The following is a 17,722-nucleotide window of genomic DNA, read 5'->3' as shown; positions in this document are numbered from 1 at the left end:
GGGCGACACGGGAGGGGAGGAAAAGGCTGCCAGCAGCAGGGGCTGGGGTGTCCCCCAAACCGAGCCTGCAGCCAAAGGCAGGTGGGTTGGAAAGGGCCTGTGGAGAGACAGAGATCGGGGACAGGGACTGGGGACGAGGTGGTCAGAAGACCTGCACCCCCATCTCTCCCAAGGGATTCAGCCCAGGGGCCCAGTGCCTCCCCTGCCACCCCCAACACACACATTCTCTTTCCCCAACTCTGAGGGCCCAAAGCTGCTGGCTGGGAGGCTGCTGTCCCTCTGGGGACCTGGCTGGCTGCTGTTCTCACAAGGACAGAGGTCGAGGCCTGGAGAAGCTCTCCTGGCATGTGTTTGGGGTACAGGTGAAAGGGGCCTCACCCCAGCACACCCGTTTCATGCTCCCCCCCCTTCCCAGTGAGCCCCTGCACCCATGAAATGCCGATCCCAGGCAAGAGAAGGCTTCCGGACACACCCCCACCCCCCACCACTCTTCCCTGGCCCCAGCCCCAACCCCATTCTAAATCTTGAATCTTCAAAAAAAAAAAAAAAAACTCTGATTAAATCCTTTCCCAAAGGATTTATTAAAACACAGAAAACCAAAACATACACACAGAGTACAAAGAAAAGGTGATTGTGTTGGCTACAGCCTCTGTCCAGCCTCCCGTGGGCGAAGACCAGACAAGCCACGGTTCACAGGGGAGCCTGGCTTCCAAAGCTCGACCCGCCCCCGCCGGGGCCACCCTGGCTGGGACTCCTGGCGCGCCCTGCACCCAGTCCAGGACCCTCCCTTTGCCAGCCTGGGGCTGTGCCTGGGGAAAGGGATCAGCCACCTCTTAGCTGGGCCTGGGCCAGTGGGGTCTGCTCCCTCCACACCCCTGAACTCAGACCCCACGGGCCAGTGGGACCGTCCCTTCGTCTCCAAGGGTGCTTGGGCTCCAGTCTCTGCTTGAGGAGTTCAGGACACACACACACCCAACGGGCCCTTTCTGGGTTATCGCACCTAAAAAAATACTTTGTTAAAAAAAATCTGAAAATTAAACAAAAAAAAACAAAACAAAACACAACGCCAGTGAGTTTGGGCTGATGCACCGCAACCTGTAAACTTCCAGACGTAGAAAACGGGCCAGGAAGCAGCTTCTGAGACCCAGGCTGGGCCGTGCACAGGAGAGACCTGGGGAGGGGCCGAGGCCAGGTCACCAACACGGCGAGGGTAGAGAGGCATGCCAGCCTCGGCCCGCACCCAGGCCCTGTCCCCTGCCCACAGACCCCGACGCACACTGGAGGCTCCAAGTGACCAACACTTGACCAGCTCCACCTGGCTTCCGGCTCCCACGTCCCCAAGCCCACTCTCCGCTCCACCTCCTTGGGCCCTCAAGTGTCCTGGATGACAGGAGTGAGGGCTGCACGTGTCACGGGGCCAAGGCTTGGTCAGCTCCTGACTTGGGCAGGGGAGCACCCGGGGGACTCTGGGAAGGCCGCCCCCCGAAAGCAGGAGGATTTCAATCATAGGGGGCAGGGAAAGTCCGGCCTGCCCCTGGGAGAAGCCAAGTTTGCAGAAAACACAGGAGCTTCGGAAGGTGGCTTTCACAGGGGGACGCTGCTTCTGCCTCCGGCATGTATGTGAGGGTCCTGCAGACGTGCTCACTCCACCCCGAGTAACCTGAGCCCATGGGGCAATGCCTTCCAAGACCTTGGCTCAAATGTGGCTCTGCAGAAGCCCTACTCAGCACTGGCTTAAATAAAGTGGCTGGAAATCTCCAATCGCAGACTGGCACTTTGGGCTCATGCTCATGCCTGAGGACCCTGATTCCACCAGCAGCAAAAACCAAACCCAGCCAGAAGATGCCAAGCACACGGAAGCCACCATCACCACTTTCGGCAGAGATGACTGACAACCAAGACGACACTCTCAGATCTTTTCTCCTCTCCCAAACTGGTCAGCCCCAAACCCGCTCTGACTCAGCAGCCCACCCCTCCCGGGCTCCGGGGTGCCGGCCACGGAGAGCACCAGCCCTTCTGGACCAGGCAGTGCAAGGGGCCCAGGCCCGAAGGAGCTCTGGCCAGGCTTTCCTGGGTGCCCGAGTCTAACCAGGCAGAGGAGAAGGGAGCCCTGGCGAGGCCTGGGAGGGAGGCAGAGAGGAAGGGACACAGCAAGGCTGCCTGGAAGGAGGGGCTCCCAGGGGAGGGACCATCAGCCCTTGGGGTGGACACAGACCCCTCCCCTGACCGCCACAGGCCTCCAGTCCTGCTGCTCGGGACCTATCTGCTGTGGGCCAAGGAAGGTGGGCACTGCTCCCAGTGACAGCCAAGCCCAGTGCGGGCCACTGCTTGGTTGGGGATGAGGGCACAGGAGTGAGCTTATGGCAGGTCACCTCGCCTGTGACCCGAGCCAGGAGCCTTTGCCGGGAGGCACTGCAGAGCACACAACACGCGTGTGGATAAACCACGTGAGCCCACTGACAATCATCTCCACTGCAGGGTGCTCCCCACTACGCCCACCTGCAGTGTCAGGGTCAGCCTGGCCTTCCAGACCTGGATCCAGACTGGAGTGTGGGAGTGCGCCAAGATGAAGGGCTCGCGGGTCCCGCCCTCCGGGGTTCAGAGAGAGCCTCATTATGAGTGAGGCATCTGGGGCTTAGGGAGGGCCAGGCAATCACTCCAGTGTCTGCAACACAAGCCGGTGAATCCTGACCCAGCCCTGGCCCACTAAGTCCCAGGCAGGCCCTCTGCAGGGAGCTGAGCCCCAGTGCCTGTGGCGCCTCCAGCCCAGACCCAGCTGGGTTTTTCACGGAGCCCTTTCCTAACACTCCCAGGATTCTGCACCCAAAGCACCTTCCCTGGGAAGGTCTCAGTTCAAGACTCAGAAATGCCTTCCAGGTGGACCCGGGGCTGGGAGGAGGATCAGACACAGACAGGCCTAGGGAGGGCCTGACCTGCTCCCCATCTCCGTCCCCAGCTTGGAGGGGCAGGGGCCGGGGGAGTGGTGGGATTCCAACAACCCCCATGTGGGAAGATGGTTTGGGGGTCTGTACCCAGAGCGCTCCTGGCAGGAGACAAGGCAGCAAGCCCCTGGTGCTGCAGCTGGGAGGAGTCTGCAGAGGGCACTGGGTCCGGTTCCCCTCAGGCAGAGCTCTCCCCATGCCCTCCAAGAGTGCAGCCTCAGGCAGGAAGGCCCCGGGAGGGCCTTTCCAGGGACAGGGGAATGGGACAAGTCCAGGCCGCCAGGGGCAGCCTGGTTCCACCTGTGGAGGTGGGCGGGGCAGGCATCCCAGGGCACAGGGCAGGGCCAGGGTCTCCTGGGCCAGCTCAGGGCCCATGACCCTCCTTGCTGGGGCGCCAGCTATCACTGCCCTTAACCACACCTCTGGCAAAAGGCAAACCCCAAACGCAGCAGTGGCTCCGAGGCAAGCGCTGGTCCTCCCCAGCCCACCCTCCTGGGATCACACGCTTCTGCCCGCCACGAAGAGCCAGGGCCACAGGCCCCCCACTGGTAACAGAGTTCAGGGCCTTCAAGACACACTGGGCCGGGGACAGACACCTGCTGGCAGAGGATCCTCCTCCCCGCAAGGAGAGAGCAAACACCTGGCCTTGGTAGGAAGGAGGGGAAATGTCAGCCAGGGTCTCACCATTGGGCTGGACAGGGGCTCCCCAAACCTGCCCTCTCTGGTGTTGGGAGGCTCCAAGTGGGCAGGGGGCTGAAGCAGAAGGGGCAGTCACACAGTTGCAGACAGGACAGGCAGGGGATGCTGAGGGCTCCCAGGGCACCGGGCGCCGTGTCCTCCCCAGCTGGGCCGAGTCCACAGGGCAGTGCCAGGGCTACCTTGGGTCTGGAACCCATCGGTAAAGAGACGTCAGTGCTTCAGGTTCGAATCTTCCATACGTCATCCAACTTTTATCAAGACAAACGTGTTCAAGTCTTCAATAGGAAAGTGCAAAAGATGTACAAATAAATGAAATCTCTTCTAAGAAGTCATCTGGAAAAGGTGGCGAGGGGGCACGTCCGGCGTGGTTGTGGGGGCAACGCTGTATGGAAGAACACTTGAATTATGATGAGGTGGCACTTCTGGGCTCTGGCCCAGCCGGGCTGGGCCTCGTCCTCCATGTGATGGCATTACTCGGTTTCCCTTTTTGTCCCAAGGTGGCGCTGGCTCCTAAAAAGGCGGCAGCTTTTCTCTCCCATGGGGGTCGGGCATGTGGCCCGGCAGGCGTGGCTGCAAAAGGCAAATCAGTAGGTTAAGCAGGTGGGCAGTTATAGGGGGCAATAGGGTGGCACCCAACAGCCTATAGCAGCTTCTCCACCTATCACAATCAACTATGATCGGGACCCCCAGCCACGACCTCCCAGCCACAGGCTGCCAGGCCAGACCATGAGCTACACCCAAAGTTCTGAGAGCACCCAGGAAGCAGCAGCGGGCAGGGGCAGCCAGCCAGGACACCCCTCTGGAGCCTCCACCAGCAAGACACAGTTCCCACAGGGACAGACACAATGTGGTAGAGGCTGCTGGCCCCAGAGAAGAAGGCCAGAGTGAACTGGCAGTGTCTATGAAATAAGCCCCCTCTCTTGGCCAACAACCCCCATAAAACCTTCAGCCACCCTCCTGGTCCTGGGCAGGGAGTGAGGGTGTGAGACAAGATGTGATGTCCGCCACCAGCAGGGGCAGGACAGGGCTCCACGCAGGGGCAGCAGTCTCTGACTTGCGCTGGGAACGTGTGCAAATGAGAACACACGTGTACACACAGGAGCTCACCCAAGTCCGCCGACCCCTTCACGTCCTGCCACCCCAGCCTCCCAGCGGACAGACACGTGGGCCACAAGGCGGTCCCAGGGCCAAGGGGGCAAGGTAGAGGGGCTCCAGGCAGGTGGTGACTCTCGAAGCCACCGGAGGCAGTAAAAGCTTCAGGACTTAGGGACGGGAGTCAAGTGCATGGACGGGGCTGACTGTGGCCAGGCCTGATTTGCCAGCAATGGGGCGGCGGGGACGAAGAGCAGCACCCGGCAGCCCTCACCTCAGCTGGAAAAGAGCGCTGCAACACAGGGAAGTCTCGGGGACGGCTAGATATCTGTCAAAAAAAGAGGAGACCGGGCTTGCCTGGCGTCGGCAGCAGCAGGCAGGCCGGGCCCGGCGGGCACCCGTGTGCATGCTGCCCGGAGCGGACGGGCACCTACCGGTCACATAGGGCCCCAGGGGCATCTGGTTGTAGTTGACAATCCCTCCCGGTCCAGGGCCCCGGAAGTTGGGCCCAAAGTTGTTGCTGTACATCTGGGAGGAGCCGAAAGCGCCCTGGAGGCAAGGACCCAGCTTCACAGGTGGTCTCAGGCCCCCCACCCAGCCTCCACCCAGGGGCACGCCAGGGGGTCGGGCCGGGGCACACAGGCCGAGCCTGACCTGCTGGATGGTGGGGTCCCCGGCGCGGTTGGTCAGGCGGCTCAGGATGCTGCGCTCCGACATCTGCAGCCGGGCGGCCACTGGGGGGATGCGGGACAGCATGGATGGCAGCCGGGTCACGTCCGCCTTCATGTCGCTCAGCAGCTCCTCCAGCTGGTTCAGGACTGTGGTGGGAGGCAGAGGGATGGCAGGATGGAGGGATGGAGGGGTGAAGGGATGGAGGGATGGAAGGATGGAGGAATGGAAAGGTGGAGGGATGGAGAGATGGAGGGGTGGAAGGGTGGAGGCATGGGGCGTGGAGGGGTGGAGGGATGGAGGGATGGAGGGATGGAAAGATGGAGGAGTGGAGGGATGGAGGGATGGAGGGGTGGAAAGATGGAGGGATGATGGAGGGGTAATGGAGGGAAGACAGAGAAATAGAAGGAAGATGGAGGCATGAAGGAATGATGGAGAGATAGAAGGATGATGGAATGGAGGGGTGGAAGGATGGAGGGATGGAGGGATGGAAGGGTGGAAGGATGGAGGGGTGGAGGGATGGAGGGATGGAGGGGTGGAGGGATGGAGGCATGATGGAGGAATAATGGAGAGAAGATGGAGGAATGGAAGGAAGATGGAGAGATGGAGGAATGATGGAGAGATGGAAGGATGATGGTGGTATTGAGGGGTGGAAGGATGGATGAATGGAGGGGTGGAAGGATGGAGGGATGGAGGGATAATGTAGGGATAACAGAGGAATAATGGAGGGATAATGGAGGGATGGAGGGAAGATGGAGGGATGGAGGGATGATGGGATGATGGAGGGATGGAGGGATGGAAGGATGGAGAGGTAGAAGGATGGAGGGATGGAGAGATCATATAGGGATAATGGAGGGAAGATGGAGGAATGATGGAGGGATAATGAAGGGATGATGGAGAGATGAAGGGATGATGGTGGATGGAAGGGTGGAGAGATGGAGGGATGATGGAGGGATGGAGGGATAATGAAGGAATGATGGAGAGATGGAGGAATGATGGAGAGATGGAGGATGATGGAGGGATGGAGGGATGATGGAGGGATGGAGGGGTGGAGAGATGGAGGGATGATGGAGGGAAGATGGAGGGATGGAGGGATAATGAAGGAATGATGGAGAGATGGAGGAATGATGGAGAGATGGAGGATGATGGAGGGATGGAGGGATGATGGAGGGATGGAGGGGTGGAGGGATGGAGGGGTGGAGAGATGGAGGGATGGAGGGATGATGAAGGGATGATGGAGAGATAAAAGTATGTAGGGATGATGAAGTGATGATGGAGGGATAATAGAGGGATGAGGGATGATGAAGGATGATGGAGAGATGAAGGGATGATGGAACAATGAAGGGATGATAGAGGGATAATGGAGGGATGGAGGGATGACAAAAGATGATGGAGAGATATAGGGATGGAGGGATAACGGAGGGATGGAGGGATGATGGAGGGATGGGGGGTGGAAGGATGGAGGGATGGAGGGATAATGGAGGGAAGATGGAGGGATGGAAGGAAGATGGAGGGATAGAGGGATGATGGAGAGATATAGGGATGGAGGGATGAAGGGATAGTGGAGGGATGGGTGATGGAGGGATGATGGAGGGATGGTGGAGACATGGATATATACAGGGATGATGGAGGGATGGAGGAATGATGGAGGGATGGGAGGATGGAGGGATGATGGAGGGTTGGAGGGGTGGAGAGATGGAGTGATGATGGAGAGATGGACGGATGACGGGGTGGAAGGATGGAGGGATGGAGAGATGATGGAAGGATGATGGAGGGATGGAGGGATGATGGAGAGATGATGGGAAGATGGAGGAATGAAGGGATGAAGGGATGATGAAGGGATAATGGAGGGACAGAGGAATGGAAAGATGGAGGGATGGAGAGATGATGGAGGGATGGAGGGATGGAGGGGTGGAGAAATGGAGAGATGGAAGGATGGGAAGATGATGGAGATATGGAGGGATGGGGTGGAAAGATGGAGGAATGGAGGGAAAATGGAAGGATGATGGAGAAATGGAGCAATGATGAAGGGATGATGGAGAGATGGAGGGATGAAGGGATGGAGGTATGATGAAGGGATAATGGAAGGATGGAGGGATGGAGGGGTAGAAGGATGGAGGGATGAGGGATGATGGAGGGATGAGGGATGGAGGAGTGAAGTGGAAGGATAGAGGGATTGAGGGATGGAGGAGTGGAAGAATAGAGAGATGGTGGGATGGAGGAGTGGAAGGACAGAGGCATGGAGGGATGATGGAGGGATGGAAGGATGGAAGGACAGAGACATGGAGGGATGATGGAGGGATAGAAGGATGAAGGAGTGGAAGGATGGAGGAATGGGGGGATGATGAAGGAACAGAGGAATGATGGAGAGATGGAGGGATGGAAGGACGGAGGCATGGAGGGACGATGGAGGGATAGAAGGATGAAGGAGTGGAAGGATGGAGGAATGGAGGGATGACGAAGGAACAGAGGAATGATGGAGAGATGGAGGGATGGAAGGACGGAGGCATGGAGGAATGATGGAGGGATGGAAGGATGGAGGTGTGGAAGGATGGAGGGATGAGGGATGATGGAGGGATGAGGGATGAAGGGGTGAAAGAATAGACGAATGGAGGGATGAGGGATGATGGAAGGATGAGGGATGGAGGGGTGAAAGAACAGAGGAACGGAGGGATGGAGGGGTGGAAGGACAGAGGCATGGAGGGATGATGGAGGGATGGAGGGATGAAGAGCTATGCCAGGGGAGGCAGCCTGAGAGCTGGGTCTTATTTGCAAGGGTGTATGACTGCACTCGCCCAGAACCGGGCACCAGGAGGTGCTCTGCACCAGGCCCTCCCAAGCTGCCAGGCAGCGTTGCCAAGCGGGGGACACAGCAGAAGCTTCCAAAGAACTCCTCCCAGGAGCCCCTCTGGGCTGGGCAGGGGCCACAGGCTGCAGATGAGCCAGCCAGAAGCTTCCCTCCTAAGAGTCCTCAGGGAGGCCTGCAGCCCCAGGCCCTGCTAGGCACAGGGTCCGAGTACACCAAGGAGGGCTGCAAGGCACGGGGACGGGTCCAGCAACTCTCACCACAGGGCCACTCCCTCCCCCAGCCATCTGGGAGCCCCAAAGGCAGAATTGTGCCCTGTGACCACAGGCAGAGATGTGCAGCCAGCACCAAAGGTCTGAATCACAGGAGATCTTGGGCAAACTACTTCCCCTACCCGCACAGCCAACGAGAAGGCTCCAGGCTGATGGGTATCGCCCGGGCTAAAAACACAATGCATTTAAGGCACGCTGTCAGGACTCAGAAGCCTTTACAGTTTCGTGGTTTTGTGTGTCACTAGCCCGAGTCAGGGCCTGCACAGAGCAGGCTTGAGAAACAGGCTGGAGAAGCAAGCAGCCTCAGTTTCCCTCCAGGGGCGATGAGGGGTCTGATGATAGGACTGTCCCATCTTGGCCCAGAAGTCCACCGCCCTCTGGGCTGACATCTGTCCCCAGCCCCTACCCCATCGGCGCCCTCATCTACAGCCAAGAGCACTGGCTGGGCAGGAGGAAGGTTGCGGGGGCCACCCCGCGGGGGGCAGGGCTCGCTCACCCTTGTGCAGGACGGCATTGGCAGGCTTGTTCCCAGCAAGGGACTCCTTGGACAGGTGCTGGTGGCTCTCGGCAAGGCACTCCACTTCAGCCAGGCGGGCGTTGAGGGCCATGGCGGGGTGGTTGGGGTCCTGGGTCATGTTCAGGTACGCGGCCCTCCGGAGCTGCTCCTCAATGACCAGCGCCTGCTCCAGCAGCTGGGGGTAGGGGGCAGCGTCGGCCCGGCCCCTCCTCCTGAATGGCTACCCTCCGTCCTCCACCAGCGCCCGCCCCAGGCCAAGGCTCCCGGCAGAAAGGAGGGAAAGGAGACGTACTGCCATCTGCCGCCCACCCTGGCCTGGTGGTGGCCAACCCTTGGAGCTGTCACCAAGCTGGGTTCTCTGTACCTCATCACCCCAAGGAGGCAGATACTCCCCAGTGGGGCCAGGGCCAGAGCAAGGATCCACCATTGTTAGTCGATGGACTTGCTGACTGCTTCATGGCCGTGTGACCCAGCTACATGCGGAGGGGTTGCTGTTCTTTAATTCCTTTGCCTTTGGGAGGGCCCTCCTGACACCCGTCCCTCCCCGGCCCTGCAGCCCCTGGCCCTTCAGAAGACTGACCTTAAACCTGCGGGCCAGGAACTTGTTCTTCATCTCCAGGTAGTTGCCCTTGTGGATCTCAGACTTGAAGGGCTCGTTGAGGATCATGTACCGCGGGTCATTCTGGATGTCCTGCCAGCGGGCGTAGCCGTGCCTGGGTGGGGCACCGTTAAGGGCAAACCTGGCCATTAGAAGAGGGGGGACCATAAGGGGAGGCAGCTTAGGCAGAGGGAGAGGCCAGCCCGGGGATCGGCATCCTGGCTGTATGCTCTCAGGCAAGTCCTTAAGCCAGGCTACACGATGAACATATTGATGACACAACAGTGACAGTATCAGCAGACACTGACAGGTGCCCTGGGTGCACCAGACACAGCCCTGGGGCTTCAGAGGGTTAACTCTTCACCCCAACAACCTGGGGTGCATACGTTTAAGTCCTGCCCCCAGCACCCGTGAATGGGAACCTTTTTTGGAAACAAGAGTACTTGCAGATGTAATCAAGAAAGGGTCACACCGCATTAGGGTGTGCCCTAAATTCAATGACTGGTATGCTTATAAGAGGAAAATCTGGGGCCAGGCGCGATAGTTCACGCCTGTAATCCCAGCACTTTGGGAGGCCAAGGCCTTGAGGCCAGGAGCTCGAGACCAGCCTGGCCAACATGGCGAAACCCCATCTCTACTAAAATTACAAAAACTAGCCAAGCATGGTGGCACATGCCTGTAGTCCCAGCTACTCAGGAGGCTGAGGCAGAAGAATCACTTGAACCCGGGAGGCAGAGGTTGCAGTGAGCTAAGATCGCACCACTGCACTCCAGCCTAGGCCACAGAGCGAGACTCCATCTCAAAAAAAAAAGAAAAAGGCCAGGCACGGTGGCTCACACCTGTAATCTCAGCACTTTGGGAGGCTGAGGCGGGCGGATCACTTGAGGTCAGGAGTTCAAGACCAGCCTGGCCAACATGGTGAAACCCTGTCTCTATTAAAAACACAAAAATTAGCCAGGTGTGGTGGGCGTCTGTAATCCCAGCTACTCAGGAGGCTGAGGCAGGAGAATCACTTGAACACGGAAGGCAGCAGTTGCAATGAGCCGAGATCAAGCCACCGCACTCCAGCCTGGGCAACAGAGTGAAACTCTATCTCAAAAAAAAAAAAAAAAAAAAAGGGGGAAATGTGGACCCAGACAGACACACAAGGAAGAAGCTGTGATGACAGCGGTGGGGAGCGGGCGACGCAGCAATGCCAAGGATTTCTAGCCACCGCCAGAAACCAGAAGATTGAGGAAGAGCAAGGATGGCTTCCCCGGAGCCCTCAGAGGGCTCTCCCCAAGGTCCACAGAGGAACAGGCAAGTGCCTGCCCAGCCCGGCCTGGCCAAGGATACGTCACGATGCCCGCCAGCAGCCAGTAGTCGTGGCGCCGGTGCCAGATGTCGTAGATTTTCCCCGAGGACACAGCAGCCCGCTCCTCGTTCTGCCACAACGTGTGCAACTCTAGGAAACAAGCCAAGGTGAGCAGGATGAGAAGTGCCCCGGCTTTCACACACAGGCAGGCTTGGAGAGCCACTCCCTTCCTACTTGCCACTGCCTCCACCCCCAGAGGTCCAGTGTTCCAGTGTTGCTAAGAAAGGTTATACGATGGACTTCTATCAACCAGTCACACTCTAGTATAAAATTGCCACTGGGTAACTTTATCTAGACTCCTGGGACCCACAGTCAGGAAGCCTCAGCTCTCCGCCCTTCCTCCAACCCCAATACCTGTGAAGCCCCCATCTGCGATGTTGAACATGAACTTGAATTTCCCCTTCTTGTCCTCCTTCTTCCCCTCGTCATCTTCCTCTTTGTCACCATTTTGCTGTATTTCAATGGGCTCCTTCTCCTCAGCCTTGGTGTCATCTGCCGGGGACAGATCACATTCTTTCATCCATCCAAAAAGCAGTGCCCAGGGGCCTCTCTCTGCCAAGCACTGAGGACCCAGGACGCAAGTAGAATACATCCCCTTGTCCTCAGGGGGCTCGCTGCCCAGAAGGGTCTTAAACAAGCCAACGGTCCCTCTCTCTGTCCTGGGCAGGGAGGCTTAGCTCCAGGCCCTAGCGCTCCTCCCCAACCACATAAGGACCACCCAGGAGCAGGACAGGAGCGCGCTGTGAAAAGTACAGCTCAAGTTCAAAGACACAGAGCTGCCTGAGGGGGCTGATCTGAGGACAACTGTTCCAGAACATTCCAGTGCCTAGAAGTATGCAAAGCTTCCAACTGAGCCCCAAATCCCCCAGGCCAGGCTTTATGACCAGCTCTCCTCTCGCTCAGCGGCTGGGGCACAGCAGCGCTCAGGAGACAGGAGCGGCGAGTCTGTCCCCAGCCCTGGCTGTGAGGTGCTGGTGAATCCGGGCTCCCACCTGCCAGCTCCAATCAGGCCTGGGGCCAAGGGGACAGTGCCTGGGAGACTGTGGGAGGCTGAATAGGGTCCAGAGGGTACCCTCAGGGACCATGGGGTACAGGTAGAGAACATAGAAGAGCCCCAGACCTGGCCTGAGTTCAGAACCGTCCCCTCTGCTGTGGATCAAGCTCAGCTCCAGCTTGTCCAGGATCTTCTCCTTCTCAGGAAGCACCTCCTCTGCAAGAAAAAGAGGGTTCGCAGCATGGGGTGGGGTCCCAGAAAGCAGAGAGGACTCTGGGCTGGTGGCTTTCCACCCATAGAACCCTATCCATCAATACGTTCTGCAGAGTCCTACAGGTGCCACCAAAAAGAGCTCCCCTCGGCCAGGTGCAGTCGCTAACGCCACTCATCTTCATGGGTGTGGGATCTGAACTGGACCACCCGAGGCAGAGGCAGCATCACAAAGCTGCTCCCAGAGGGAGACTGCCCATGAAACCTCCCGGCCTGAGCCTCCGGAAATAAAAGAGAAAGGACACTCCCACCCCGCAGAGGACACGGAGCTCCTGCAGATAAAAATCACAACCCCTGATGAGGATGCACCCAACCCAAACCCAGAAAACAATGGTCCCCCACCAGCTGACATACAGGAGGCAGACAAGCACCTGGGGGTCTCTCAAACAGGGGTGTCCGATCTTGTGGCTTTCCTGGTCCACACTGGAAGAACCGTCTTGGGCCACACATAAAATACACTAAACACTGACGACAGCTGATGAGCTTATATATATATATAATATATATACACACACACACACACACACACACACACATATCACAAAAAAAGATTCAAAATGTTTTAAGAAAGTTTACAAATTCGTGTTGATTCGCATTCAAAGCCATCCTGGGCCGCATTTGTCCCACGGGCCACACAGGTTGAAAAAGCTTGCTCTAAAATAAAGTATATCTAGAGTGACCAAAGACAGAGAAAAAAGAAAAAGAAGGAAGAGAATCCACAGGGAAAGAATAAGACTCCCTCAAAACTAGAAAAGAAAACCAGATGGCCGGGCGCGGTGGCTCAAGCCTGTAATCCCAGCACTTTGGGAGGCCGAGACGGGCGGATCACGAGGTCGGGAGATCGAGACCATCCTGGCTAACATGGTGAAACCCCGTCTCTACTAAAAAATACAAAAAACTAGCCGGGCGAGGTGGCGGGCGCCTGTAGTCCCAGCTACTGGGGAGGCTGAGGCAGGAGAATGGCGTAAACCCGGGAGGCAGAGCTTGCAGTGAGCTGAGATCCGGCCACTGCACTCCAGCCTGGGCGGCAGAGCGAGACTCCGTCTCCAAAAAAAAAAAAAAAAAAAAAAAGAAAACCAGATAAAACTTCTAGAAATGTGGGCGGATCACTTGAGGTCAGGAGTTTGAGACCAGCCTGAACAACATGGTGAAATCCTGTCTCTACTAAAAATACAAAAATTAGCCAGGCATGGTGGCAGGTGCCTGTAATCCCAGCTATTCAGGAGGCTGAGGCAGGAGAATCAGTTGAACCCGGGAAGCAGGGGCTATAGTAAGCCGAGATCGCACCACTGCACTCCAGCCTAGGTGACAGAGCGAGACTCCATCTCAAAAAAAATAAAAGGAAAGGAAAGGAAATACCACAATCATTAACATTTTGATTGCAGAATTCTAAGATGTGCTCCAAGACTTCCGGCCCTTGGTGTCCACACCCTGCAAAATCCCCTGGAAGGTGAAGAGGACGGACTCGGCCCCCCAGAGCAGGTTCCGTTTTGTGGCACGGGTGACCTTTAAACAGGGAGATGACCTGAGGAGGCCTAACCCGACCACACGAGCCCTTTTCTCTGGCTGGTCACAGAAAACGAAGTCAGAGATTCGAAGCATGGGAGCGTTTCTGTTCACCACTGCTGGCTTGAAGGCAGACTAGGCTACATGGCAGGAATGTGGTGGCTTCCAGGTGCTGAAAATGGACCCAGCTGACAGCCAGCAAGGAAATGGGACCTCAGTCCTCCAGCCTCAAGGAACTGAAATCTGCTACCAACAAAGAGTGAGCACGGATGTGGACTTTACCCCAAGGCCTCCAGACGAGAACTCAACCTAGTCGATACTTTGATGTCCTGAACCTTGTGACATCCTGAGCAGAACACCCACTTACACCACGCCAGGCGTCGGACCCACACAACTGCGAGCTCATGGTGAGTGCTGTTTTAAGCCGCTACGTTTGCAGTAATTTGTGACACAGCCATGCAAAATAATACAAATGGGAAGGTTTTAAAACACAGCTGTGCAAAGAAAATATACATGGAAGCTGGATCTGAGGATTACTCAAAAAGCCTGGCAGAGAAATAGATAACAAAAAAGAAGCAAGAGATATGAAAATTTATCAGCACCCATCTTTTGCTAACCTTGTACTCTGCTTCCTTCTTCATAGCATTTGGAGTCTGTGGTTGAACAACATGTATTTCTGCTTATTGTTGATTGCCTGTGTTCCCCACTGGAATACAAACTCCATGGAATGAAGCTTTCAGCTGTTTTGGTTCATTGCTTGTGTCCCCAGTGCCTGGGACAGCATCTGACACTCAGCAGGCTCTATATATATATATATATGCATGTGTATATATATACGTTTGTTGGATGAATGAACCAATCAATGAGTAATAGGAATTCCAGAGGGAGAAAATAAACATAATGAGGACAAAGAAAATATTCAAAGAGAGAATGACTGAGAGTTTTCCCATAATTGATGCAGGACATAAATATTCAGCTTTAAGAATCACAGTGAGTCACACACAAGATAAACAAAAACTTCACTCTAAAAACAAAACAAAAAATATCCTCCATTGTAGTGAAGCTACATATCACCAAAGACAAAGAGAATGTCTTAAAAGCAGTCTTTCAATGTGAGAAAAGACAGAAATGACAAATTTCCTACACAGGAGCAACAATTACACCAACGGCAGCCTTCTCAGCTTCTCAGCAGCCTTTTCAGCATAATGAATGCCAAATAAAAAGGGAAGAATATCTGCAAAGTGCTGAGGGAAGATCCCTATCCCATCTTCAATTGTACTAACTATTCAAGAGTAAAAGAAAAATAACAATGAGAGAATTAACCATTCCCCAAAAAACTGCTGAAAGCACCATTAAAGGTGTACTTTAGGGAGGACTTTGAATGAAGCAATGATGAACAAATAAGCAAACACAAACTGGTAAGAATGTGAGAAGATCTAAAAAAGGATTAAAGATTTAGAAATAAGCGTAACAACAAATTTGGGAAAGTAAAAACAAACTGAAACTAAAATACTGGGTAACAGCAATGTGGCAGATGAAAGGGAAGTGAGTTAGAGCTAAAGCTATCTAAAGTCCTCATATTACTCAGAGGGATACATGTTAAAAATGTAAGAGTACAGGCCGGGCGTGGTGGCTCACGCCTGTAATCCCAGCACTTTGGGAGGCCAAGGTGGGCGGATCACGAGGTCAGGAGATCGAGACCATCCTGGTGAACACAGTGAAACCCCATCTCTACTAAAAATACAAAAAAAAAAAAATTAGCCAGGCGTGGTGGCGGGGGCCTGTAGTCCCAGCTTCTTGGGAAGCTGAGGCAGGAGAACGGCGTGAACCCGGGAGGCTGAGCTTGCAGTGAGACAAGATCGCGCCATTGCACTCCAGCCTGGGTGACGGAGCGAGACTCTGTCTCAAAAAAAAAAAAAAAATGTAAGAGTACAGAATGAAACTGACTATAAACCTTCCAAATAAGTTGAGGGGAAAAAGACAAGATATAAAGAAAATTTGATCAATCCAAGAGATGTCAGGAAAGGAGGAAAAAGGAGAAAAAAGGATAATATATAAAGTACAAAATAAGACAGTAGAAACCCATCCACATACCTAGTTATTACAATAAATGTAAAGAGATTAAACTAGCCAGCTAAAAGATAGGGACCCTATAATTAGATTTTTAAATGATGAATCCTCTATACACTGTCTAAAAGAGACCTAAAACATTACAAAGAGATTAAAAGTGAAGAAATGAAAGAAAATATTTGTAAATCATGTATCTGATGAGGAACACGAATCTATATAAAGAACTCATACAAGCCAGGCACAGTGGTACACGCCTGTGATCCTAGCTACTCAAAAGTCTAATGCTAGAAAATTACTTGGGCCCAGGTAAAGCCCTCCTAGGCAACATAGTAAGACCCTGTCTCTAAAAGTATTAATTAATTTAAAAAGAACTCTTACAACTCAATAATTTTTTAAAAATCCAATTTTAAAATAGATGAAGGATCTGAAAAGACATTTCTTCAACAAATCATATACAAATGAGCCATAATCACATGAAAAAATATTCACCATCTTTATACACAAAGGAAACTCAAATCAAAATGACAATGACATACCACTTCTCACCCACTAGGGTGACTATACTCAAAAAAACAGATAATAGGCCGGGCGTGGTGGCTCAAGCCTGTAATCCCAGCACTTTGGGAGGCCGAGACAGGCGGATCATGAGGTCAGGAGATCGAGACCATCCTGGCTAACACAGTGAAACCCCGTCTCTACCAAAAAAAAAATACAAAAAATTAGCCAGGCGTGGTGGCAGGCGCCTGTAGTCCCAGCTACTCGGGAGGCTGAGGCAGGAGAATGGCGTAAACCCGGAAGGCGGAGCTTGCAGTGAGCTGAGATCCGGTCACTGCACTCCAGCCTGGGCGACGGAGTGAGAATCCGTCTCAAAAACAAAAAGAAAACAAAAAAAACAGATAATAACAAGTATTGGCAAGTATGTGAAGAAACTGGAACCCTCACACATGCTGGTAAGAATGTGAACTGATGCAATACACATGGAAAACAATTCAGCAGTTTCTCAAAATGGTACAGAGAATTACCATATGACCCAGCGATTCTACTCCTAGATATATACCCAAGAGAACTGAAAACCTATACCCACACACAAAAAAAATGTGTACACAAATATGTACAGTAGCCAAAAAGTGGAAACAACTCAAATATGTATCACTATGAATGGATAAACAAAACATAGTAGAGCCATACAATGGAATATTATTTGGGCATAAAAAGAAATGAAATACTGCCTGTAATCCCAGCACTGGGGCAGGTCAAGGTGGGAGGATCGCTTGAGTACAGGGGTTCAAGACCAGCCTGGGCAACATGGCAAAACCCTGTCTCTACAAAAAAATACAAAAATTAGCCAGTGTGTCAGCATGTGCACCTGTAGTCCCAGCTACTCGGGAGGCTGAGGTGGAAAGATCGCTTGCACTCAGTGGGGCAAGGCTGTAGTAAGCCAAGATCATGCCACTGCACTCCAGCCTGGGTGACAGAGCAAGACCCTGTCTCAAAAAAAAAAAAAAAAAAGAAAGGAATGAAGTACTAATACATTCCACAACATAGATGAACTTTAAAAACACTATGCTAAATGAAAGAAGCCAGACACAAAGGGCCAAAGTATTGTATTATTCCATTGGTATGAAATCTTCAGAATAGGTCAGTCCATAGGACAGAAGTGATTGCCAGGGGCTGGGAGGAAGAGGAAGAAATGGGGAGTGATTACCAATGGGTAAGAAGAATTTATTTTTGAAGTGATAAAATGTTCTGGCATTAGATAATGGTGATGGTTGCACAACTCGGGATGTACTAAAAATAACAAATAGTATACTTTTTTTTTTTTTTTTTTTTTTTTTTTGAGACAGAGCATCGATCTTGTTGCCCAGGCTGGAGTGCAGTGGCACCATCTCGGCTCACTGCAACCTCTGCCTTCTGGGTTCAAGAGATTCTCCTG

The 17,722-nt window shown here is 53.9% G+C and overlaps 1 protein-coding gene across 5 annotated transcripts in view; it reads right to left on the bottom strand.

Moving 5' to 3' along the window:
• Window positions 1-562: 562 nt before the first annotated feature.
• The window catches only part of LOC105479678 (chromodomain helicase DNA binding protein 5), an 81,695-nt gene continuing 64,535 nt past the window's right edge, over window positions 563-17,722 (bottom strand). For 3 of the 5 annotated variants that reach the window (XM_011737801.3, XM_011737816.3, XM_071067391.1), the window contains 9 exons: window positions 12,070-12,159; window positions 11,304-11,441; window positions 10,931-11,039; window positions 9,578-9,710; window positions 8,977-9,172; window positions 5,388-5,551; window positions 5,168-5,282; window positions 5,008-5,061; window positions 563-4,211 (listed from right to left, as the gene is read on the bottom strand). In XM_011737801.3, the coding sequence (XP_011736103.2) occupies window positions 5,054-5,061; window positions 5,168-5,282; window positions 5,388-5,551; window positions 8,977-9,172; window positions 9,578-9,710; window positions 10,931-11,039; window positions 11,304-11,441; window positions 12,070-12,159 (953 nt within the window). In that variant the 3' untranslated portion in view covers window positions 563-4,211; window positions 5,008-5,053. The remainder of the gene's footprint in view (window positions 4,212-5,007; window positions 5,062-5,167; window positions 5,283-5,387; window positions 5,552-8,976; window positions 9,173-9,577; window positions 9,711-10,930; window positions 11,040-11,303; window positions 11,442-12,069; window positions 12,160-17,722) is intronic. The other 2 variants (XM_011737806.3, XM_071067390.1) reach the window with 2 other exon arrangements.

This window comes from Macaca nemestrina, chromosome 1, assembly GCF_043159975.1.
Source record: "Macaca nemestrina isolate mMacNem1 chromosome 1, mMacNem.hap1, whole genome shotgun sequence".
Taxonomy (NCBI): Eukaryota; Metazoa; Chordata; class Mammalia; order Primates; family Cercopithecidae; genus Macaca; species Macaca nemestrina.
The sequence above is the reverse complement of the archived record's forward strand: the minus strand, read 5'-3'. Positions and strand labels throughout refer to the sequence as shown.